This window comes from Schizophyllum commune, assembly GCF_000143185.2.
Source record: "Schizophyllum commune H4-8 unplaced genomic scaffold SCHCOscaffold_8, whole genome shotgun sequence".
Classification (NCBI taxonomy): domain Eukaryota; kingdom Fungi; phylum Basidiomycota; class Agaricomycetes; order Agaricales; family Schizophyllaceae; genus Schizophyllum; species Schizophyllum commune.
The window spans coordinates 2,204,248-2,226,754 of record NW_026089545.1 but is presented as its reverse complement, the minus strand read 5'-3'; the positions used below and the strand labels follow the sequence as shown (position 1 = coordinate 2,226,754).

General features: G+C 56.2%; 6 protein-coding genes across 6 annotated transcripts; 2 read left to right on the top strand and 4 right to left on the bottom strand.

Annotated features, from left to right (window-relative positions):
• Positions 1–4: 4 nt before the first annotated feature.
• On the bottom strand, positions 5–4,445 carry SCHCODRAFT_02507693 (Piwi-domain-containing protein; the record flags this gene model as incomplete). Its single annotated transcript, XM_050343199.1, has 30 exons — positions 5–174; positions 235–323; positions 371–384; positions 497–670; positions 723–734; positions 788–831; positions 878–895; positions 946–987; positions 1,037–1,127; positions 1,183–1,314; positions 1,366–1,498; positions 1,559–1,629; positions 1,684–1,699; positions 1,755–1,864; positions 1,917–1,947; positions 2,000–2,033; positions 2,083–2,116; positions 2,169–2,268; positions 2,317–2,342; positions 2,392–2,517; positions 2,565–2,641; positions 2,698–2,776; positions 2,823–3,175; positions 3,225–3,256; positions 3,310–3,425; positions 3,473–3,536; positions 3,589–3,677; positions 3,739–3,902; positions 4,023–4,142; positions 4,196–4,445. 30 exons carry the CDS (start codon positions 4,443–4,445, stop codon positions 5–7), a joined length of 2,811 nt encoding a protein of 936 aa, XP_050199386.1.
• A 789-nt stretch (positions 4,446–5,234) lies between these two features.
• On the bottom strand, positions 5,235–13,645 carry SCHCODRAFT_02632934 (glycoside hydrolase family 13 and glycosyltransferase family 5 protein). Its single transcript, XM_003030336.2, has 18 exons — positions 13,123–13,645; positions 12,921–13,071; positions 12,342–12,866; positions 11,893–12,289; positions 11,774–11,838; positions 10,767–11,721; positions 10,450–10,717; positions 8,763–10,395; positions 8,427–8,712; positions 7,672–8,376; positions 7,379–7,616; positions 7,165–7,328; positions 6,591–7,116; positions 6,426–6,541; positions 6,044–6,373; positions 5,836–5,992; positions 5,690–5,785; positions 5,235–5,637 (listed from the first exon to the last, which is right to left on the bottom strand). The coding sequence occupies exons 1-18, from the start codon at positions 13,523–13,525 to the stop codon at positions 5,627–5,629; spliced, it is 7,026 nt and encodes a 2,341-aa protein (XP_003030382.1). The 5' UTR covers positions 13,526–13,645; the 3' UTR covers positions 5,235–5,626.
• Positions 13,646–14,883: 1,238 nt separating this feature from the next.
• Positions 14,884–15,299, top strand: SCHCODRAFT_02632933 (uncharacterized protein). The gene has a single exon (XM_050345741.1). It carries the CDS (start codon positions 14,936–14,938, stop codon positions 15,161–15,163), a length of 228 nt encoding a protein of 75 aa, XP_050199385.1. The 5' UTR covers positions 14,884–14,935; the 3' UTR covers positions 15,164–15,299.
• Positions 14,979–17,813, bottom strand: SCHCODRAFT_02632927 (amidase). Its single transcript, XM_050345740.1, has 16 exons — positions 17,713–17,813; positions 17,409–17,662; positions 17,225–17,349; positions 16,911–17,168; positions 16,833–16,854; positions 16,676–16,784; positions 16,607–16,619; positions 16,487–16,556; positions 16,385–16,431; positions 16,190–16,335; positions 16,026–16,135; positions 15,866–15,952; positions 15,763–15,808; positions 15,624–15,696; positions 15,526–15,568; positions 14,979–15,453 (listed from the first exon to the last, which is right to left on the bottom strand). The coding sequence occupies exons 1-16, from the start codon at positions 17,798–17,800 to the stop codon at positions 15,226–15,228; spliced, it is 1,719 nt and encodes a 572-aa protein (XP_050199384.1). The 5' UTR covers positions 17,801–17,813; the 3' UTR covers positions 14,979–15,225.
• Positions 17,814–19,132: 1,319 nt separating this feature from the next.
• Positions 19,133–21,391, top strand: SCHCODRAFT_02632925 (cytochrome P450). The gene is made up of 14 exons (XM_003029926.2): positions 19,133–19,262; positions 19,313–19,421; positions 19,471–19,532; positions 19,588–19,597; positions 19,647–19,790; positions 19,842–20,017; positions 20,075–20,163; positions 20,215–20,343; positions 20,399–20,587; positions 20,638–20,726; positions 20,774–20,792; positions 20,839–20,940; positions 20,993–21,147; positions 21,197–21,391. Exons 1-14 carry the CDS (start codon positions 19,157–19,159, stop codon positions 21,282–21,284), a joined length of 1,467 nt encoding a protein of 488 aa, XP_003029972.1. The 5' UTR covers positions 19,133–19,156; the 3' UTR covers positions 21,285–21,391.
• Positions 21,392–21,482: 91 nt separating this feature from the next.
• SCHCODRAFT_02669915 (uncharacterized protein) lies at positions 21,483–22,260 on the bottom strand (the record flags this gene model as incomplete). The annotated part of the gene is made up of 2 exons (XM_003030338.1): positions 21,483–22,158; positions 22,214–22,260. 2 exons carry the CDS (start codon positions 22,258–22,260, stop codon positions 21,483–21,485), a joined length of 723 nt encoding a protein of 240 aa, XP_003030384.1.
• Positions 22,261–22,507: the final 247 nt, after the last annotated feature.

Here is a 22,507-nt window from a genome sequence, read left to right as displayed (position 1 = left end):
ACGTTTACTGGAAGTACATACGATTCTTTTGGGTCGCGTGCACCTGCTGGAACCCCGCTCGAAGACCAGCTTCCGTTGTCTGACCAGCAGTCGAAGAAGCCGTGTCAGACGTGGCAGAGAGATCGACGTCGGGACTGTAGTGAGTCTTCGCGCGTGAGCATACGATGTCTGCGTCTGTACGATAGTAGATCGTTAGCTGGGTGAAGCATCCGGTCAGCAGGACGGGAGACGCACAGTACGTCGGCGCCGGGATAGACACACTGCGGGTCGCCCTAGCATAGACGTGGCATAGGTTGTACGTGAATCGCTCCAAGGCCTCCGGTCTGCAGATGAATTAGGATAGCGCCTTTGAAGGCTTTGCTGGACTTACCGGAATCCGTTATCCTGTGATGACATATGGTCAGTCAGAACCACCGGTGCGAGCTCACTCTTGACTTACATCGTGGATAACCTGCAAAACAAGGGTCAGTCAGCTGCAGGGCCAGTACAACGGAACGCGTTTGCTAACCGTGTAATGCGCGGACCTGCTAGTCCCCTTGATGCCTGCGTGGCTCTGCAGGAACAGATCGTATTCGACTGGATGCGCGATGTCGGTGTCAATAACGCTGCCCGCGGGAGCATTCCCGCTCCTATCGGCGTCACGCAGAGGGTTCATCCGCATATGGTGCCGCTAGGGCACGGACAGTTCAGCTTTTGACAGGTTGGCCAGTCGTATCACGCACCTTTCCGACGATCTATGCATAGAACATGGAGTATCGGTGCTCAGAGACGATCTCAATGCACTCACAATGAACGTGATCTTGGCTTGGACGCCTAGCGCTTTGCATGCGGCTGGAGAGATTTACTTCAAGGGTAGTGGAGTGAAAGGCAATCTCACCTTGTAGCTTGTGGAGCTCTTCGGTGGGTTATAAGCCAGTGAACCGGCGAACCCTTGTGGTGACATACCCTGTTCCTTGACCTGTTTGAATTGTCCCTCGGATACGCCATCTAATCCACCTAAGTGAGATGACAACAGCCATTCCGCTACTACACGCACCACGATAGACTATGATCTTCGTGGGAGCGCGCGCAGGGCCGGTCACACCCTCGTCTAGGCCACAGTAGTTCATGTTTGCAGTGATCATCTCCTGCGAGCGAGTTCAAGATATCTTCTCGTGTGAAGACGAGCGAGGGACTTCGCACCTTTGCCATGTTCTCGAAGTCGTCGATGATCTCCTGTCGCGATGTCTGTGCCCGACTGGTGGCGCGGTACTTTGCTGCATGGCGGTCCATGCTTCCCACCATAGCGGTGAACGAAGGGCGCCCGACAGAGCCCTGTGCGCAATGGTTAGACAGTCGCATAGTCATGCTACACGTAGCACCCACTGGGCTTGGATGAATAACGTCCGCCCCCAGAACCAAGGTCCTCTCGTGAGGGTTCTTGAGCACGTCCGCAGCGATGTTCGTGGGGTCCTCTGGATCAACGATGGTGTTGATGCCCCCGAGCTTGCCGTTGATCCTGAAGGGAGATTCGATAAGTCGTGATTCACGCAAGAGAAACGATCTTCACTTCAGGCACACGTTCGCCCAATACTGGATGTTGGCGCGTTCGCACTTCTGCGCCTTCAAGCATTGCGTGGCCACACCGCGCTGGTGAAGAAGCGTTAAAGGCAGGTTGACAAGAACGAGGTATCAATGACGAACAAGGATATCGCCCCAACTGTGATGGTATCAGCTCACAGCTCTATAAGCGTAAAGTTAAATCGAATGCGTACTGCTTAGCCTCAGCCCAAATGGGATCGCTGTTGAAGGGCAGGACTATCACGAAGAGTTGTGGCGGCGCTACCTTCTTTTTGCGGAACTCGTTTTGCAATTCGTCCAGGAGCTGATATACGGGTCAATCAGATGAGCTGCGATGATACGAGCCGCTGACGTACCCGCGTAATACTCTGCTGAGCAGGTCGATAGCTGCAGCGGGTACATGTGAGTATAGTCGACGCTTACTTGGGATGTGACAAACCATTCCAGCATGGGATCAGTGACCGGTGTCATGCCTAAAACTTCGTGAGCCTTCCGGGTAGCTAGACGCCGGCCAACACATACCGCAAGCTTGCGCCGCATTCTTGAGGCCCGTAATCTGTACTAACATCAACACTGTCATTGACGAAATGCCGCGACATGTCACGAACCATGGAGCGTAGCGTTTGCGGTCTAAACCTGGTCTGCTGCTCGAGCACCATGACAGCCCACGAATTCAACGGCATCGGCTTGATGAAATGCTTGTTCGCCCTGCAAAGTACATGAGCGCGTTACGACGAACCGACGATACTTGAGTACATGTTCCAAGCGCCAAACTTGACCGACTGAAAGGCGCTTGTTAGCGCATCGCATCAAGCCAAAGAGGTTGCTTACCTCGCGCGACGATCCTCCATACAGCATAGTGGGCGGCGGCAGCGTACGAGACATTATTTGAAGCGGTGTAGTGTCGACTGACATGCCGAATTGCTGAACGTAATCGCTTTGCCCATGCCTCAAAAGCTGCTGGCCGTCAGCCAGGTCTACAGTGGAAGTACGTCGCCTCTTACACCGAGTGCCTCTTGTATACCAGCGAAGCGCTCCTGAGGCCTTTGCGCTGAGAAATCGACCATCTCGCGCGTCGCATCTGCAGTTACCGAGTAGTGAGTGTGAAGCCGGAAGACCCATAAAGCGCGCACATACCTGGCGGGACTTGCTTCTTCATGATCTGTCCAGGCGGCACAATGCATATTTCCAAGGGCAACAATGCACCTCCCCCGACCTATGGCTCAGATGAGACCTGTGCGTGATGCAACCATGCAACATACCTCGACGCATGGGAGATTCGGATAACTCAGTGGCCGATTGGTCACGGTCTGAAAGTAATGGGCGACAGTGATGTCGGTCTCGGGTTGTCCTTCCCTTCTCATGCGAAATGTGAGCTGATTAGCTGGTTTGGTTGACAAGTTCTTTATCTCGCGAGGCCGACGTTGGGTCGATTGACCACCTGCGAGTACCTTGAGGCCTACCAAGAACCGCTTGAGTGCCAGCCAGTCGCGGTTGCCGAGACGCGCAAGGACTGAAGGATCGTTGGAACGCCGCAAGAAGCTGCAGCACACCCCTATCAACGGGCCCGACTGGTACATAACGCCGGCGGACACGTCGACGTTGAGAAGGAGCTCTGAATAGCATGTCAGCATGACACCACACACAGAGCGATTGACACGTACTGCCCATAGCGGGGCGAACAGACTGGAAGTAGCTGCAGTCTCGAACTCAGCGAGAGCATCAACATAAACCAAAAGGGGGACATACCCTCGCCATAGCTCAATGCCGCCTGCAAGCACCCTCTTGCCTTCGGGCACGTAGAAGCTGCGCGAATTGAAAGGAAACCTTTGCGTAGGCTCCATACGCAAGACGATATTGAGAGCCTGAGAATCGCATAAGGAGAGCATGCTGACAGAAGCAATGAGTCTACCTGGAGAGCCGTTATAGCCTCTTCGTCATTTGACTGCTTGCCTTCGACGAAGCGGGTCAAAAGTCTAGAAAGGCCAATGTCAGACATCGCCAACAAGCTGATGAGTAGTAGCGCACTCAGAGTTGATCTTGCTTGCGTATTCAATTTTGATGCGATGGACGCGCGGTGGTTTGCTCGCGGTGCCGGCACCAATAGTAATCTGGAACTGCAAAAATTGAGTGCACATTTGAAGCCTAGTAAGCGGTCCCGTGCGGCATGCTACTTACCTCCTGGTAGTCGTTGGGTATGTCCAGACGATACGACGAGACCATGATCTTCCTTCCGTCATACGAGACTTTCCTCGGGAAGATATGTGGAGCGACCTCGTATTGAAGTTGCTTGAAAAGCTCCATGTTCCGACGAACAGGTAGCGTCTTGTCGCCAATCATGTCTACGACGCATGGATCAGGTCAGATGGGATCGTTCTTTCATGAGAGCCGGCCAGTCAGTCACGCACCGACTGAGAAGCACAGTCAGTATCAAGCATGTCGGAGGACTGGGTGACACTTACCGTCGTACTGGTAGATATACCCCGACGAAATCTCCATCTTGAACATATTGACCAGCACGGGTACTTCTTTGCCCACATTGCTGAAGCCCGGACGTCTGACTCCGATGGGCACGACGGACGCTGCAGACCATCAATATACAAGCGAGTCGCATGAAATATAGAAGACCACATACCGTCCGCGATCGTCGTCGCCTGTGACGCAACTTGGACGGTCTGACCGCGACCGCGACCTCGCCCCGTACCGCGATTGGCAGGATCAGGTCCGCCCCCGCGTCTCTGCCCAGCAGGTGCCGGTGCTGGCGAAGGAGGGTGCGGAGACCCGCCACGCTGCGGGCCACCGCGGCCACGTCCGCGGCCCCTGTCCCCTCGCGCATTCCCTCCTCGACCACGACCCCGGTCTCCGCGATTTCCTCTCGGCGGCATATTCAATAGTCTGTGTTTTGGAAGTCAATCAAAAGTAGCCACATTTTACACTAGTCCGGGCGTACCGAGCGCACAGTCAAAAGTGCGTGGTGGTCAGATGTTGGCGAGATGCTGGCGCACCCGCCCTTTTATGCGGAGCACGGGCGCCTAAAAGAATCAGAATATGTGGCTTTGGGGTGCTTGCGCAGGCTGACATCCGCATGTTTGCCTAGTACGCCAGAGGTTCAGTATGGTCCGAACGGCGTACTAGGTTTTCGAAGGCAACTTCAACTTCTTTCCGGTAGCTGTGCTGCTGCGTTGATCTTTGCTGCATTCGCGGTTATCGATGCGGAGGTCAGTCCACAGTAGGCACACCTTGCAGCCGCGTAAGCGATGGCGCAGAGATCATGGAGAGGTGCGTCAAGCGAGTTGACGTCCTTCGCCAGTCCACATCGATTTTACTGACCCATAGACTGTATAGGCGGGAACCAAACTCTTTATAGACACCCTGAGGGCACAGTAAGGGCCGTAAGACGGCGGGGAGAGTACCCAAGTCGCGGGGCAGCGCTGGTCCAGGACTTGCCAAGAACCCATTTCGCGACGACGTGCTATGGTTTGATTTGGCTGGCCCAGAGGCAATGCACCATCCTGATAACTTGGAAAGTGGAGGTAATGCATCGAGTTGACTTGCAAGCCTGCATTGGGAAGGGTCAAAGAGCGACGAGTTCGCGTAGCCCTCCTCTCGGCAAATTCCGACTGGCAACCCGAATTTGTTGCTCAAGCACCACTCGCTCAGCATATGGAAGTATTCCGCTGTTCTAGTTTTGAGTGAAGGGAAAGTTGTCGACTTCAGATTAGGATTTCTGGTATATCGCATCCCTAACACCGACGCAGGATTGAAGTGAAGAGCGCCGAGCCCATTGTCCGCAATGGGGTATAATATAGCAGCAAGCTCTCGTCAGCAGTGCTTGAATCCATCTAGATACAGATTTCCAGGAAGCATCGACAGGTCTTTTTCCAAACCGCTCTAATATATACGATATAGCGCCTTAATTAAGTCCACGTGTAACGACTGGGTGAATACACTGCTCTAGTGATCATTTCTTTGAGTAACGTACGGCATGCGATGAGATGCGACGAGGTCAGAGGTCGAGAGACTGGGGAATAAGTTACGGACAATGATGATAGTCGTACGCTCCCAACTATGGCTTGGCTGTGGACAGAGTTAGTTTGGTCCCTCCGAGCAGCTGGCGAGAACAACTTACAGAGCTGCTCCTTGCGGTAGAACCAGAAGTACCCCGCGACGATGATGAGCTGGCAGATTAGGGCTATCCAGAACAACGGCGACGCGATAGGGCTCCCTAAAAGAACGTTAGTTATTGCCAGCAGATCGGACGAGGAGCATACGTACCAGTAACACCTTCGCTCGGTTCCCACTTAGCGACATCAGGGAAGACGCCGGTCGCGCCAGTAGATGGTGGTGCGGTCGCGCGAGCGATCATCACAACGATCGAGCCAATGACTTGCGAGAATGCAAGCGTAGCGCAGACGTGCAAACGCGAGAGCGTCTGTAACACGTGTCAGTCGACAGCATCAGGATAACAACACGAAGGACATACCTGGAGCAGGATCATACCCAAGCCAACACCCTGGACGGCATCCAAAACACCGAGCCACAACCACAACGAGATGCCGAGATGGTAGCCGGCGTCGCCTGCCCATGGCAAGTAGAGACCCACGGACGACGTTCCCCACAGCATCTGACACCACCTAGGGGCGCCGAGACCGACAGCGAAGACGGGCAACAGCCAAGTGTGCGTCTTGGCGAAGTGGGTGAGAACGAACATGAGGAGGGCCCATACGAAGACGAAGAACACGATGACGAGGACGACCGTTTGCCAGACCGGAATCGGTACAGACCACAAGTATGTCCAGTTGCGTCCGTAAGGCTACATCAGAGTGTTAGCACGGGAAGACATCAGGCAAGTCCAAGACACTCACAACACTGAGCCAGTAGTCGCGCAGGATCTCTGAAGCCAAGAACCAAAGCACCAAGTGACGGCGGAACATCGTCTTGAGGAACTGCGGCACCTGAGGTGGCTTCTGGCGGTAGTACTCTGTCCAACAGTTAGCCATCAAGTCCGTCGAAACATTGAGGGTACATACCTGGTAGGCCGTGGTAGAGCAACCAGAAGAACAGGAAGCTCATCGCAGCCAGCGGGAACGCTATGCATGCAACCCACCAAGGTGCGCGGTATGCGTCGTCCTTGCCAGCGAGGTTGTGCCCCCAGTACCAGAGCGCGGCGACCCAGATTTGCTGAGAGCCCTGCACAATACACGCACGAAGCATCCACACCTCCGTCGCTGCGCCGGCCTCCTCACCGAAGTTGAGACCGAAGAACGCGAAGGAGCCCGCGGACGCGATAGCGTAGGCCCAGGTTGCACCGTTGGTGATGCCCTCGCGCGCGTCGTCCAAGGCCGAGATGGCATACGGCAAGCCGATGAGGAAGAACGCGATGCCGAAGAAGATCCAAGGGATGGATAGAATGTACACGGAGGGCTTGAGACGGAACATCGGGTACCACACCGCCGACGCGGCGAGGAAGACACCACCGATGATGTAGAACTGAGTGTCGTTCTGCCTGTTCGTGCCGCTGAGCAAGCCGATCTGGAAACTGGTTGCGCTGAGCATCTGAAGATCCGTTAGTGACGATGTTTATAGATAGACAACGACCCTTACTTGAGCGAGGGCCATCAAGATGGTATACAATGGCCAGCCGCCGAGCTCCCTCGACATGAAGATCTGGGTACGGTTCATGGGCACGATGTCCGGTTCGTCGGCCAGTGGTGCGTCGTCCGCGGATGAAGAGTATCTTGAAAGCGCGACGCTGCTCCGTTGACCCACTGTAGCCAGCATGTAAGTGTATGTTCATCAAAGCCGACCAGCCACTTACTCTCAGAAGCTGTGTAGACTGAACTGGGGCGAGAGTGCATTGTCGAAGCGCCGTCGTGCTTATGCGAGCGAAGACTGGCCGCAGTGCTCAGCTTGTCCTTGCGAACCTTCTCAAAGAAGGCCTCCTCGCTCTTCATGAGGTACTTCTCAATGGACAGCTCATGCTCCGAGTTCTTGGGGTTCAAGTCGCGCAGCTTCTGAACGAACTCCGCCGCGACGGCACCGTCCGCATCCGTGAACTGAGGGCGCGGTCAGTGAGTCGAAGAACATCATGCGAATACAAAGCAAACTTACCGAAGCAATGGCCTTGTTGAGAGGAGAGTCGGCCTTCTCGTCGACGATGGAGGCAATAGACTCTGCAGAGGACACGCGGGAGTACATCGTGAAGGGCCGGGCAGGCGCAGCACCGTCGAGGAATGGATCCGGAGCACCGCGCTGATTGTGGGCGATGGCTTTGTTGGCACGAGACAGGAAGTTTTGGAAGTCGCTAGAGCCGGGTTCGTACAATCTGCCGTCCTCAGAAACAGAGTCGCGGTTGTTGGGTTCCATGATCTGGGGACGCGCAGACAGGTAATCGTTTCCGACACCGCTATCGCCGTCCGAGGACAGAGGAGTCTGCGGAGTGCCAGGAGTGACGGGGCTCATGTAGCTGTTGCCACCGATACTTGACATGCTGTTCCTGCCCCAGTTGGGTTGCTGTGGTGGTGCAAGGGCTTCCGGGTTCCAGTCCTCGTTCTCCGGGATGGCGCCGAAGGTAGTGTGCTCGCCGCCGTCGCTCGGGCGCCATGCATCGCTCTCGGCCAGAGTCCTGCTTGTCGTGATACTGCGCTTGTGGAAGTCTTCCATGCGTTGACGCCATTCGACGACGGGGAAACGTTGGACAGCCGAGCGCGCGCGCAGGATAGCACGTTCCTCTTCAGTCGACTTCAACGCCATCTTGATCGTCTTGGTGAACTGCGAGATCATGTGCGCCGTCGAGCTGGATTCAACAGGGAACCACTGGGCGATAGTCAGTAGCTGAATGAGTACGAACGCACAAGAGGGCTTACCCAACCAGGCATGAGACCGAGACCACCGAGACGACTGCCAACACCGAGGGCACCCTTGCGACCGAACTCGACGGCGACGAGACCGAATGGCTCATCACGAGACGGAATGAGGGCAAAGTCGGCACCACTGAACAAGTAAGGCGGAAGAGCAGTGAACTCCGGCTTCGAGTACACCCTGTCGGGGTAAAGCTCCATTAATCGCGCGAGCTTTTCCGCAGCGAAGCGACCGTAAAGATCGATGACGGGACCGACACAAATGAGTTGAATAGACGGTTGTTTCTCGAGTCTGACAGAAGCATGAGGCTAAGAAGATATCTCAAGGACGAGAGCACTCACAGGCCAGTCATGACATCCGCGATAAGATCAACACCCTTCTGCTTGGACCAACGACCGACGAAGACGAACAGGTTCGCGTTCGGGTCCTGCTTGATGCCAGCCCATTCCTGCGCCTGCCTTTTGTTCTCCGGACGCTTCGCTTCGGCCTCCTGGTCGATCTGGATCTTGCGGACCTCCGTCGGGTTCTCGTCGAGGGCCTCGATATCCGTGGGATCGGGGTTCGGGAGCGAGTCGACATGCTTGAGAGCCCAAAGCGCAGGATAACGAGCCCAAGAGCGCTTGCCGTACTTGTCAGAGACACCGGCGACACCGACAGACTTTTGATGAACACTGATGAAGGAGGCAGCGGCGTGCAGCAAGTTAAACGTGTTGCCGAACTGGACGTATTTGGTGCAGTGCGCCTTGCTGATGTTGAACGCCGAGCAGACCTCCTTCATCTCCTCCTTCGTGCGCAGAGGCCACAAGCCCTGGAACTCGGCATTGTGAAGCGACAAGCAGACGGGGATGACCTTCGGGAGCAGGTAAATGGGAGCAAGAGCGCCGTGGTAGTCGTTTATATGGTAGATGTCAATGTCGGGATAGCGCCGGATGGTCGCCGCGATGGCCTGATTCCAAGTCGAGTAGAAGATGGCGGAACTCAAGTCGTCCATGCGCTGCGGGTACGGGTCGGCCTTGCTCTGCGCGCGGAAGACGGGGCTGTCGAGGATCACGTAGGTGATGTTGTCTACTACGTGCGTCTCGACCTCGACCTGGTACGCCTGCCCGAAGATGATGACCTCAATAGGCTCGGCGGGATCGCCAGGAGGGTACTCGAGGTCCTTGACCTTCGCTACGACCCAGACGAGATCGACGTCGGACATCGCCTTCCCCATCAGACTGGCCATGACACCGAGACCACCAATCTTGACCTTGAGTTTCCAATCGATGATCTCGTACTCCAGGGTGGCGATGAGGACCTTGCGGCGCTTGTTCTTGTCTTCGGGCCAGCCTATGATGTCGCCGTGGTACTTCTTGTGGCCACCAAAGAGACCGCCCGCGCCCTCGGGGTCGTGCAGGTCGCTCTTGGACTTGCCGAAGAGGTCCATGATCGGGAAGTACTTGCCCTTGTTCGACGGCTGCACACCGTAGCGGTTGTGCTTGATGCCGTAGAACGAGCGCATGAAGATAAGGACGGACGCGAGGGCAGTGATGAAGGGGATGGAGAGGAGCAGCGCGTACGTGATGATGCCGACGGACGCCTGACCACGGGGCTCGAGGTACCAGCGCATGGTGCTGTCGTCAACGGTGATACGGAAGGACAAGTGCTTGCCAGGCGGCGCGGAGATGTTAAGCTGACTGGGCGCGGCAGTGTTGGGCGGCAGACGGTCGAGAATACCGTCGTTGTCGACGTCGCCGTACCAGTAGTCGTTATAGTCGAAGACGTTAAGCTGAATCCAGGTCGGCCAGACAGCGGAAAGATCGAGCTGCCATAAACCCTCGTCGTTCAGCTTGAACTCGGACTCCACGGCCTTGTCGAAGCCGAAGTTGTTGAACTCGCCTCGCGCAAGGAAGCGCGGAACGCGGCGCGGGTGGTCATCGTAGTTGTAGTCCGCATGGGTGACGTGCGACGTCGACATCGTGAGCTCGCTCCAGTCTGCATGGAGTGTGAGCGACCAGCGATAACGAATGCAAAAAGACGAAGACTCACACTGCACCATGATATGGTAGCCGTCCCAGAAGTTGTCCTCGTCGTCGAACAACGTCGTGTTCACCTTCGTCTGCTGCTCGAAGTCCTTCCACTCGGTCCAGTTCTGGCCGAAGTTCCACGAGTAGCGGAACTTGTCGGCACCGTACGCGCGATGGTTGAAGACGAGATCGTCGCCAGACTTGACAAAGGCGGAGTTGTTGTAGTCGTTGTACGGGAAGACCATCACGTTGTCCTCCGTGCCCTTGCGCAGCAGAAGGTGGTCGGTCGCCTACGAACTGTTAGAATGCGAACAGAGGCAGAGATGGAATGCAACATACGTTGGTACCGTCACCGCCGTTAGACGAGGGGTCCTTGACCTCAATGCGGAGAACACCATCGGGCATACCGCTGAGGGTCGCCGACCACGCCCACGCGCTGGTATCGTCACCGGGGATGATGACCGGGTCCGGGTTGTCCACGCCGCCGCAGTTGACGTTCGAGATCGACGGCGCGTCACCTCCGCCCGACGAGGACATCGTCAGCGTGATCGAGTCCGTCACACTGTCGCAGTCCATCTCCGTGTTGAACTCGATAGAGACGTCGACGTCGTCCTTGCCGCCCTGGCTCGTGATGCGATGGTCGTGACCGGGCGTGAACTTCGTCATCGCCGGCAGCGGCGCCACCCACTGGTCGTCGGGGACGAGGGCCTTGAAGCCGTAGGGCTCGAAGGTGATCGACCCGAGACAGCCGAAGTACGGGTCCTTGCCGTCGTAATAGTACGGCTGGTCAGACTCCTCGAGGTCGTACGTCTCATACGGGGCGAACAGGTTCCGCAGCTTGACGTTGCTCTGGAAAGGCGAGAGAATCTGCTTCTTGCTGCCGCACTTGAAGTCGTAGGTCTGCGTCGTGTTCTCGTTGGTGTAGAAGAGCCACACGGGGTCGTTGTAGCGCCCATCGACGGTGTTGTGGTGCTCGAGCTTGTCGCGCTTGACCGCCCAGAGACCCTTCTCCGTCTGAATGTCGCCCGAGTACGGCATCTGGATGAAATAGGTCCAGTTGCCGGTCTGGGTGAGACTGAACCCGTCCTGGACGACACCGTAGACAGTGCGGAGGTAGTTGAAGTGCGCGAACATACGACGGGTGTTCGCCGTGGGGTCGAAGTGGTCCAGCGCGTTCCAGTCATCATAACAGCCGAGGTAGGCCTTCTCGATGTTCGCGACATAGTACTGGTCGAAGCCAAGGTGGTAGCACCCGTGGTTCTTCCAAGCAACGTTCCCCATCATACCCTGACGGCTGGAAGGGATATGAGTACATATTCAGGCTTCGAAGGAACGGAATAACGTACCCGAAGAGATAGTTGGACGCCGTGTTGTCGTGGATGTAGAAGTTCTGTTCCTCTCCGAAGAAGTACTGCAAATGATGTCAATACAAGAATGCTTGAGATGAGATGAGATGTCAACTTACCAGAGGCGTTCCGGGCATGATCATGGACGTGATGAAGGACGCGAGCACAGCACGCTGAGTACCGTTCTGTAGCGCCTGCCAGCGGAAGATATCGAAGTTGGACGTGCCATATAAGTGACGCGGGTCGAGGTCACCGGTGGCGGGGTTCAAAAAGTCGTTGTGGACCATGAGCTCGTTCCACTGGTTTGCGAAGTTGACATCGGTGTCGTACGCAGCCGTGAGCTGACCATCGAGGCCCATGAAGCGCGTGATGGCACGATGGGTCGAGTAGTGGAAAGCGACACCATCGAGCGCGTTCAGCGGGGCGTCGCGGAGGAAGTACTGGCTATCATCCAGCGTCGCATTCACAGCCGTAGCGAAGTCCTCCGGGTAGTTTTCTGGGGCACGGCCTCGACCACTGCACGTACGTCAGACACTAGAATCACCACTGCAAAGCGGATGCGACTCACATGTAGATCGAGCCAAAGTGATCACCACCAGTAACTTCACCGGGGATGAAGAAGTTGTCCTTCCCGAGGTCGTTGGCGCACTTGCGCAAGCTGGCCGACCACTCTGCGAGCGCGTCCACGGACACCTGCGTCGACTTATCGATACGAATCGCGTCGATATCGAGGCGGGTCACGACCATGCACGCGAAGACCTTGAGCTTCGCGAGGACGTGCGGCTGCCATTCGCGCAGACGGTCTTGCACGGACGAGAACTTCGTCAGCTGACGCTTGTACTCGGGGTGCACACCGAAAGCCTCGAGGTCTCCGTACTGGTCAAACTCGGAGGCCTTGCAGCCGTTCGCCGGGTTTTCGACCTGGTCGCGCTCGCCGTCGTCGCCCCAGAAGCGGGGGAGCACACATGAGGAGTTCCAGTCGTTGCTTGGCGTGAAGTCGGCATACTCGTCGAAGCCCCAGGGCATACGAGGAGGGTGCTTGTACACGTAGTCGTGCTCGGAGGTCATGAAGGGAGCTGACACGTTGAGGTAGCTGGATCACGTTTTGCAGTCAGCAGCGCTCTCGTATCGGAGGAAGTACACGTACCCCTTGAAGCCAATCAGATCACTCATGGTACCGACCGTCAAATCGGCCATGAAGTACATCCCGCGGTTATGGATCTCCTTGATGGTGTCCACCCAATCGTCGATGGTGCCCCAGTGAGGGTCAAGAACGGACATATCGAGCGGCGAGTAACCTGGGGACCAGATGTTAGCCAAGACCAGAGCAGGAAAATGCGAGAACGCACTGTCCGCCTGCCATATCATGTTGAGGAAGGGAGTACCCGAGATGAATATAACACGGATGCCCATGCCCTGTAGGTAGTCCAGCTTGGAGACGAGGCCCTTGAGGTCGCCTCCGTAGCGCATTTGCGTTTCCCGATAGTCCTGCTCGTACGGAGTGCCGAAAAAATCGTTGTTCGTGGGATCGCCGTCCGCGTACTTGTCCATGAGGATGGTGTACACGGGGAGTGCGCGCCAGTTGTCTGGCGATGGCATGTACGAGTCGAGCTTGTCGGTGCTGTAGTCGAGTGGGTCCGTGGCATCCTTGTTGGTGTTGATGTTGTATTTCTCGAGTTCCTCGCGATAGGGAGAGGCGGCGACGAGGAGGCCGAGGGCCGCGCTGAGCGCGCCCGTTAGCAGGGACCGCATGTCCGCTGCTCTCAGATGGAAGACGTCGACCGGGGGATAAGGACAAGACGAGGCGGGCGACGACGAGCAGCTAAAAGCCCGCGCTCGAGATGAGCGGAGGAGAACAGAGGAGAGAGCGTGACGGGATGGGACTATAGATATCCTGCCTGATGGGATAGCCAAATTGAATTGCCAAACAACACAAGGCCCGGACAGGCGCCCGCCCCGGTTCGTTTCGTCGCTCCATCTTTACCACAGCATCCTGCCTTCCTGGCGGTCTACCAGCCAGTGCTAGACATAGTGTCAAAAGCTATGCACAGCGACAAGCTTAGGAAGCCCAAGTCCGCCTCGCAAGCGGCGGCCGCGTGCGCAAAATAATTTACAGGCTGATCATGTACGCGTCCTTCGATACGTTCGAAACAGAAAATACATGTCCTGGCTGTGCGGCGAAAGTGCGGCGATGCAGCATTCTGGTAAGGGCCCAAAAGGACACGAACATCGGCCCCCGCCGCGCGCGCTAGCTGGCGGGTTCGCGCAGGGCTCGCCACCGTCTCGCGGCTTCAACGGGTCCTCTTCTCCGTCGCGTCGCGTCCCCAGAAGCGGAATCAAATTCGTCTGTCCGAACGACACGAGATCTCCCACGGTTCGACTTCCGTGACCGCCCAGATAGACCCTACCAGCGAGGTCTCCCAAATAACTATCCGCCTCCTCGGAATCCGCTCGTCTGCTTTCCTATCCTCGTCGTCGAGGGCGCTGGCCAAGCTCTGCCAACTCTGGTGGCATCATTGCCTCCTATCACCAAAACATGAGCTCTCCCCTGAAGCTATGCTCTCTTCTTCCGACTCAACGCTGCGAAGCTCTAACACCCGCCATTGCCACCTCCTGGTACCTCAGCCTCTCGCGTTTCTAACGGAGCGCACAGCGATTATCTCTATCGTCCATCGATGCCACTGCTCAATGTCCTCAGCGCCCAACGTCGGCGCCGTGATGATTAACCCAAGGCGCTTATTCCGCGCATCATACCGCCCAAGACAGGCGCGGCATAGCGCCATCCTCAAGGCGCTTTTCCTCTCCTCCCGGCTGCCTTCCGAAGGGCTGCCCCCGCCTCCGGGGCCTCGGAAGGCCTCCTTCTCGGCGTACGTACGCCAGCACGATTCCTGGGCATCTCAGCCCGAGCCCGCCTGCGCACCGTCCAAAATTTGTGGCCAGAATTACCGCGACTGCGGCAGGCTGGCGACCCTCGGACGGAGCTGCAGGGCGCACGTCCTATTCCGCACTAGCGCCGAACTATCTACTGGGCTGGTCAGTAGACCTCCACTCATCAGGCTATCATACGGTCGTAATCCGCCCGCACCTTCCCATCCTCCGAGCTCTTCGGTCGCGGGCTGACATACTCGTCGCCTCGGGCGCTTCGCTATACAGTAGCCCAACATGTCCAACATACCGACTACCGCAGTCCGACTGCGCACACGTTCGTCCGACTGGCTGGCGGGGCGATTTATCCTTGCAGCCGTTGTACTTACGATCGCGATATATCTCGTCACCTCCACCGATAGCGAACCCTCTTCGACACCCCTCCTTGGCCCAGCACGCAGATTGCGCCCACGGTTGCACTCTATCAGCCCTAACTTCGCGCACACAACCTCCCCTTCGCCATAACACCACCACAAATTCACCTCTATTCCGCCTTGTATGATCTAGTATTCCGCCTCAAATGAAAGTTAGCCTGACTTGTGGACCTTCAGCGCCTCATCCACAATCTCGCAGATCCCCAGTAACTCCTCCTCCCGGAACCGCCTCCCCGCAAGCTGTACGCACACCGGCGCGTCCCTGAACGTCTCCGGGCTGTACATCCCATATACCTTGGCCTCCAACTCGCTCTTCGGAGTGTATTCTTGGTCCTTGGCATCCAGCGCAGGGTCTACGCGCGTCACAGGGATAATGGCTGCCTATTCCTCGTGGTCAGACGCCCGGACTATAGACCCTTCCACCCGCAGCCAAAAATACGTCTCGCCACTCACCGGCAAGTCCACAAAGTTAAAGAACGACGTGTAGCCCGTATACCTAGATAGCAGCGTCACGTAACCATCCGAGCAGGCAGCTGACAGCCCCCACGTACTCGAACTGGGCGTGCGGCGGTGCCGCGCTCGGCGCCGCAGGGCACAGTAGCGCATCGATGGGGCGGCCAGTCCCTGCGATCGCGCGCCCCCGTCAGCTATCGGACGCGCGGAAGGGGGATTCCGGCTGAGCTAGCTGACCTGTTAGCTCCTTGGTGGCGATCCATTTATCGAGTATTTTCTTGCGCTAGGGGGACAAGGTGATAAGCAGGCGAGCAATGGCGAGGGTGTGGATCGTACGCACGAAGGCCTCCTTCTCGCGACTGAGTTGCCAGGCCTCCCAGACAGTAATACGAGGGTATGGTCTGTAAGGTATGCTTGGCCAGAGCGGCTGTAGCGAACATCAGAATCGCTATACAAATTTGGAGTTTTGCAAGTCCTTGACAGTCCTTGACAGTCCTTACCTCCCCAGCCTCGCTCATAATCCTGTCAAAATCTTCCCCATAATCAGAGTTGAAGATACGAGAAAGCATGTCGTAGGCGTAGCCATGTTGGTAAGGCTCCCATTTGATGACTGGAGCACAGTTAGCGAGGCTGCGTATCGAGCACCAACTGCGCGAGCACCTACCATTGTGGCCTGCCTTCTTCAAAGCATCGACGGTCATCTGTACAGCACGCCTTACAGGCGGGTGAGGCATAACGACCTCGTCGTTGTCGTAGTACGCGAAGCAGAGCTTGGTGCTGCGACCGCCGATACGCTGTAGCTGGTATAGCCTTCCAAAAGGTTAGTGATGGGGTGCATAAGGAGATGCGTGCGACCTACTCCTCGCGCCAGGGCATGTCCACCACCTTGGGGTCCACGTCCGACGGCTGATGCATATCGTTGGTGACTGCGCTGCGCGCGAAGATCATAGAAGCTGCTCACATTCCCATTCGTTACGGCCTTCACGAACTCGACCAGACCTCGTAGAGAGCGACTCATGGGTCCCAAAGAGCTACACGGTGCGTCAATTCCTCGTACGTAGCGCGCAAGGCAGACCCGTACCTCTCGACGGCCTCTGCGTGAAATGAGTGAGCACAGAAGTTGATGAACAGGCATAAGCTGGACACGAACCTTGGCCCAGATAGGTGTTCGACGCCCCATAGTATGGCAAGCGTCGCATAGTAGGCCGCACGCCGTATAGACCACAGAATGCGGACGGGATACGGATGGATCCTCCGATCTGCAGGCTCGTCAGCGTCAACCACCAAAACGACAAGGATGACCCTACGTCTGTCCCTACTCCCAACGGGCTTGAGGCAATATCAGCACCTTCACCGTAGACGCAGTGAATGAGAGAGATCATCACCTTCCCTTCAGCGCAATCAGCGCGCCCTCCCCTCCACTGCTTCCGCCCGCGGCCAAGGTACGGTTGTGCGGGTTCGTCGTCAGCCCGAACACCCAGTTGTCCGTCTCACCGCGCATCAGCGTCTGCGGGACGTTCGTGCGCACATATGGGATCGCGCCAGCGTTCTTCAGAACGGTGATCAGGGCGGCATCTGCCTCAGAGATACGTCCAAGCCAGCTTGCTATGCCCATTGTGCATTCCTTGCCAGCGACGTCGAATCTGTCAGGGGTTAGTCAGTTCGGGGACAGTTGAAAACGCACGACAATGTCGCTTACTGGTCCTTGAGCGAGATAGGCAGACCATGAAGCGGGCCAACAGGTCCCTGCTTCGCGAACAGGTCGTCAAGCTCGCGGGCGCGCTTCAGTGCGTCCTCGACCCAGATTTCCGTCAGGCAATTTGTCTTGCGCCATTCGTCAACTTTCCGCCTTACTGACACGGTGGAGACTACAGATGACTTACCAGCTGATGCGCAACGATCGCACGCTTGCAGAATGCAGTTGTCACGTCCACCGCCGACCAGACTCCGGTATGCAAGTTCTTCAAGATAACAGAGACGTCGTCCGTCTCGGTGATCTCGAGCTCATGCTGGCTGAGCAGGCCGCAAGCCCGCGGGAAGTCGAAAACGTTGTGCTGGTCTGCTGGAGGGAGCTCCGCGAGCAACCATTCCTTGGGGATGGACGCTGCCTGGCGCTCGCGTTTGTCGAAGATCTTCCCTATCAGGAGGTGAGCGAGGCAACTCAGAAACGCGGGAGCTGATACACACTCTCTAGCTCAACGAGCTTCCGACGCTGCTCCTCACTCTCTATCGGGACTGAGGAAAAGATGCGCAGAGGCTGGTCAGCGTCAGTCATGGTTGATGGAGAAGCGATTCGTATCTCGAGCTGGACAGCTGTCGGACGTGGCCCACGGGTTCTCAGGCAATGACGCATGCGCTTGTGCTATCGGTGAGAGAGTCGTCGGCATGGAAGGAGCCGCCCCAAGAGATATTCAGAGGCACCCATTACACAAAAGAGCTCTCAGAGCCACTGCCCAGGTTAGGCTGGTGACATCTATGTCGATGCTGTCGAGTGCCCAGTCATTGCTTGGACGGAACGATTAAAGCATCGTTCTGGGTGATGGGACATAATAATGCATCGCAAGAGAGTTTGAGAACAACGGGTCTGTAACGACGATGAAGGTGTAAGGCAAGGATTGTACTCAAGAAATGAGGAGGGTCGGAAGCAAGCAGCAACCAAACATATGGCTCCCACGTGGCGCACGGATGACTCGGGAAATGCCGGTATCGCACGCCACAAATCATGGCTTGATTCCTCCCTTGACTTTGTTCGCGTTTAGCCCGCACCAGCGAAGAGCCTCGAAGAATGGCGGGATATAGGGCAGCGGCTTTACGTGTTTGTGTCCTCCATACGTCATCTGCGATCCAAATCCTGGATTTCTTGAGCAACCGTGTTGATCAGCCCTTAGCCTCATTACTTGCTCGCAGAGTTTCATTCTCCTGCACCTGGGGCTGGAAGTCAGGAGGGGAGCTCTTATTTGAGACATGTCCGATGGCATTTGGTGCTACTGCCAGCCTATATCGAGCATTCTGTGCATGAGACTCTGCGCGCTTGTTTCCTCGCTCCGGCTGCGACTGCGATACCCATGCATACAGACACTGCACTCACCAACTCGCATTGAGCCCACCTACTCCAATCTCGGTCATTGTCGCTCGCCGGAGCCTCTCTATCGTGGAAGTCAATGACAATGGAGCGAACCTATCTCGCAAACCTTGTAAGCACCTTCGCCGGAAGTCTGCGAGATGCGCTACTTACAACAGGCTGACTTTCCTGGTCATTTCTGTACCAGGCGATTTCTTTCTAGCACTTCCATCTCTACAGCCGTTTGCCCTGCGTCCAGTTATCGTACTTCATGCATCGATGCATAGGTGCCTCTTGGTCGGCGAGAATAGATGTGGGATGCCGCGAGCCAAAGTCTTTCGTCAGCACAATCTGCCTCATGGATGCATTTGGACAGCTGCGTCAGGTCATCTGCTCGTCGGTAACATAAGAGTAAGTGAATGGCGCTCCCATTCACAGGTTATATATCACTGACCTTCTAACACCTACTCCCCCGTGCCCTTCATGACTGCTCCTGTTCCCACCTTGGCCGCCGCCGCGGCTTTGCTCGTCGCAGCTTGCCTGTATCTGCGCCGGAGGCATCGCTCGGGAATGTCGCTACCACCGGGGCCGTCAGGCCTACCCATTGTCGGAAATCTCTTCGACGTCCCCGTCGACTTTCAATGGCTCAAGTACGCTGAGTGGTCGAAGAAGTTCGGTACGTCTGAGCTGGCTCCTCGTGCCAAGCCATTGCTGACTTATAGCAAGGCTCCGATGTTATCCACCTCGACGTTGGCGGGATGCCAGTAGTCGTACTGCACTCGTTCGAGGCATGCTTTGACTTGCTTGAGAAACGATCAAGCGAGTACTCCAGTCGGTACGCGGCCTTTTCTGAACGCTCGACATTAATTCATTTCCCTTCAAAGCGCTGATACCCCAATGTTGGATCTCATGGGGTGGGAATTCCAGATCACGTCAATGAAGTACGGTAGGTAGCTTGTCGAGATAGCTTTTGATTATTTTACCTTAACTCTGCAAATCAGGGCCCCGGTGGTGCGTAGCTTCTTCGTCCAAAATCTGTGTTATGCTGAGGCATTCGAAGGCGCGAGCACAGACGTGCCCTCCATAGCTTCCTCAACATCGACACCGTCCGACGCTTTCGTCCTCGGCAGCAAAGGGCCACGCACACGTTTCTGCGACGCATGCTGGATGCTTCATCAGAAAATCTTCGCACAGAATTACGCTTGTGAGGGCTCCCTCTACAATGCCCTTCTCATGCGCGCCTGACTCACACAAGTATGCTTGCTTCTACCATCATGGATATCACCTACGGCATTGACGCCCTGCCCGAGAACGACCCATACACTCAGGTCGCAGACCGCGCCTTCAAGGCGGGCGCCATCGCAGCCGTTCCGAACTCATACTCGGTCAACATCTTCCCAGCCTTGATGCATTTGCCCGAGTGGATGCCCGGTAAGCCTTCGACTCGCTCGTCGCATAGAGACCGCTCAATTGTATGTGTACTCACAGGCTCAGGATTCAAAAAGCACGCTCGTAAATGGAAGCCGGTGACGGAGGAGATGGTGAATGCGCCCTTCGAAGAGACGTTGCGACAAATGGTGAGCCTCGTTGATGTGCTGTTATGGACCTCATCTCACGAGTTTTTCCAGGAGTCCGACTCTGCGCGAAGCTCCTTCGTTTCGTTGTCACTGGAGAAAGCACGCGCGAAAGATGATATTGCTCAAGAGGAGGTCGTCAAGAATACCGCCGCCATCATGTATATCGGTGCTATGGACACGGTTCGTGCGTGATCTCCCTTCGACATGCAGCGACTCAACCCACCTTGACTTCCAGACCGTGGCGACCCTGATCAGCTTCGTTCTTCATATGCTGGAGAATCCCGACATCGCAAGGCGCGCACAGCTCGAGCTTGACAGCGTGCTCGAGCCAGGCAAGCTACCCGAATTCGACGACGAGGAACGTCTGCCATACACTACCGCGGTCGTGAAGGAGACGATGCGGATGTATCCGGCTGCACCAGTGGTAAGGTCTCCGTTCGTTCGCGTATCCGACGATTCCTCACGCCTGCGTAGGCTGTACCTCATCAGCATACTGGAGAGACGGACGACGTTTATCGCGGGTTTGCCATCCCGAAAGGCAGCGTCGTGATACCTAACGTTTGGTGAGTATGATTTATCGGGACCATTCCGTCTTCTTATCTTCCGCCAGGGCCATGGCGCACGACGAGGTGTGTCTCGTCGACGAGCGCTCTCTTCCATCCTCACTCTGCACAGCTGGCGTACCCAGAGCCATATGTGTACAAGCCAGAGAGGTTTTTAAGCGAAGACGGAAAGCTCAACCCTGCAATCTGTGACCCCGCGTCTTTCGTTTTCGGGGTAAGTGCTCTAACCTCATACAGCAGCGGTCTTCCCCTAACACGTTCGCCAGTTCGGACGACGCATATGTCCAGGCAAACACATGGCGCTCGCGTCAACTTGGCTGACAATCGCTTCCACCTTGCGCGTGTATGACATCGAGAAAGCCAAGCGACCAGATGGGACGCCTATCGAGCCCAAGCGAGAATACAAGTCAGCTACCCTTCAGTACGTCTTCATCGCATAGAATAAAAGCCTGATAGCTCATTCCGTATAGATCCCCCGAAGCGTTCGAGTGCAACTTTGTACCGCGCAGTGAGGACGCCATTAGGATGATACGAGAAAGCGCAGAGCAAAATATATAGATATCATACGGACGAATTCCTAACCCCGTGATTCGTGGTTCCCCTTCGAAACTGTGGAAACTATAGCACTCTTCGCGTTGAAAATGGGACAGGTTTTTGGAAGTCTACGACGTTGTAAAAGCGACTGCAAGAAACCATCAACGTCAATCAGGCCGTAACAAGACGGTCACGCCTACCTTCCCGGTCATGGACCCATGTCTATGCCCTCGTCTCGTTGCTCTCATATCGACTCAGAGCATCAACCAGTCGTGCCCATCGCCCGCCATTGAGCACCTTCAGCTGGTTCCAGACTGGCGTACTGGCCTTGTTGATCCATTGAAACATGGCTGCAATGGCCAAATCCGCCTCGGTAGGCGTGTCGCCAAGCAGGAACAACTTGTCGTTACCATTTTCCTTGACTATTGTCTCCAGCCAGTCGAGTCCTTCTTTCACGTCCACCCATCCTTTCTCCACCGCGGCCTCCGCCCATATCTCCTCCAATTTCTTCCCGAATATCTCCTCCCGCGTCTCACGGAAATACGTCTGCGTCCGCTCCGACATGACCGCGTAGCAGCCCTTCAGCGCAATGGGAATGCTGGCAAAAACGACCCTGCTGATGAATTGCCCCACGAAGGCGTGCTGGAGACCAGCGGTGCCGTGAGGGAAGAGCATTGGACGGTCGGCGTACGTCTCGTCGAGGTAGCGGGCGATCTGGTGCGCATCAGAGACGTATCTATTGGTGAGAGAATCGAAGATGGCGGGGACGGTGTACTGTGGCTGTCCGTCAGGCCATGTGCCGGCGGGAGGTGCACCCGCGGCGCGTAATTCTCGTTCGACGTCGCACAGTTCGAGCCAGACTGTGGTGAATGGCAAGCCCTTGTAGTTGAGGGCGTATCTGACAATCGAAGCGTCAGCGTATGGCTCCAGTATGCAAGGCAAGACGTGCATACCTAGTACGCCAGGTGTTTGGGGAATAGGCCCCGACTTTGGTCGCCATATCGTACAGAATCATTCGATGTGCCATAGCAGAACGGGAAAGAGTCTGTTCTGGATGCGCAGTCGAGGAAGGCGTCTTATATACGCGGCCATTTTGAATGCTGGCATGGAGGTGGGTGTCGGCGAGTTGGCGAGGTCAACAGGTGACATAAGTGAGCGAGGTACCTAACGGTTGGCGCCAGGCGCTCTAGGCATCTTCGTACACCTTTCAGCTACGGCGAGTTCGAAGTAAGGATTATGAGAGCTAG

Coding starts and splice junctions, on each gene's coding strand:
- SCHCODRAFT_02632934 (XM_003030336.2), bottom strand. CDS start 13,525: ATGCGGTCCCTGCTAACGGGCGCGCTCAGCGCGGCCCTCGGCCTCCTC. Junction 12,867..12,920: donor GATCTGATTGGCTTCAAGGG/GTACGTGTACTT, acceptor AACGTGATCCAG/CTACCTCAACGTGTCAGCTC. Junction 5,993..6,043: donor TGGGTATGATCCTGCTCCAG/GTATGTCCTTCG, acceptor CACGTGTTACAG/ACGCTCTCGCGTTTGCACGT.
- SCHCODRAFT_02632933 (XM_050345741.1), top strand. CDS start 14,936: ATGTCCAACATACCGACTACCGCAGTCCGACTGCGCACACGTTCGTCC.
- SCHCODRAFT_02632927 (XM_050345740.1), bottom strand. CDS start 17,800: ATGACTGACGCTGACCAGCCTCTGCGCATCTTTTCCTCAGTCCCGATA. Junction 16,855..16,910: donor CTGATTGCGCTGAAGGGAAG/GTGATGATCTCT, acceptor TATTGCCTCAAG/CCCGTTGGGAGTAGGGACAG. Junction 15,953..16,025: donor TTATGAGCGAGGCTGGGGAG/GTAAGGACTGTC, acceptor TGTTCGCTACAG/CCGCTCTGGCCAAGCATACC.
- SCHCODRAFT_02632925 (XM_003029926.2), top strand. CDS start 19,157: ATGTCGCTACCACCGGGGCCGTCAGGCCTACCCATTGTCGGAAATCTC. Junction 19,791..19,841: donor CTTCGCACAGAATTACGCTT/GTGAGGGCTCCC, acceptor GACTCACACAAG/TATGCTTGCTTCTACCATCA. Junction 20,344..20,398: donor ATATCGGTGCTATGGACACG/GTTCGTGCGTGA, acceptor CTTGACTTCCAG/ACCGTGGCGACCCTGATCAG.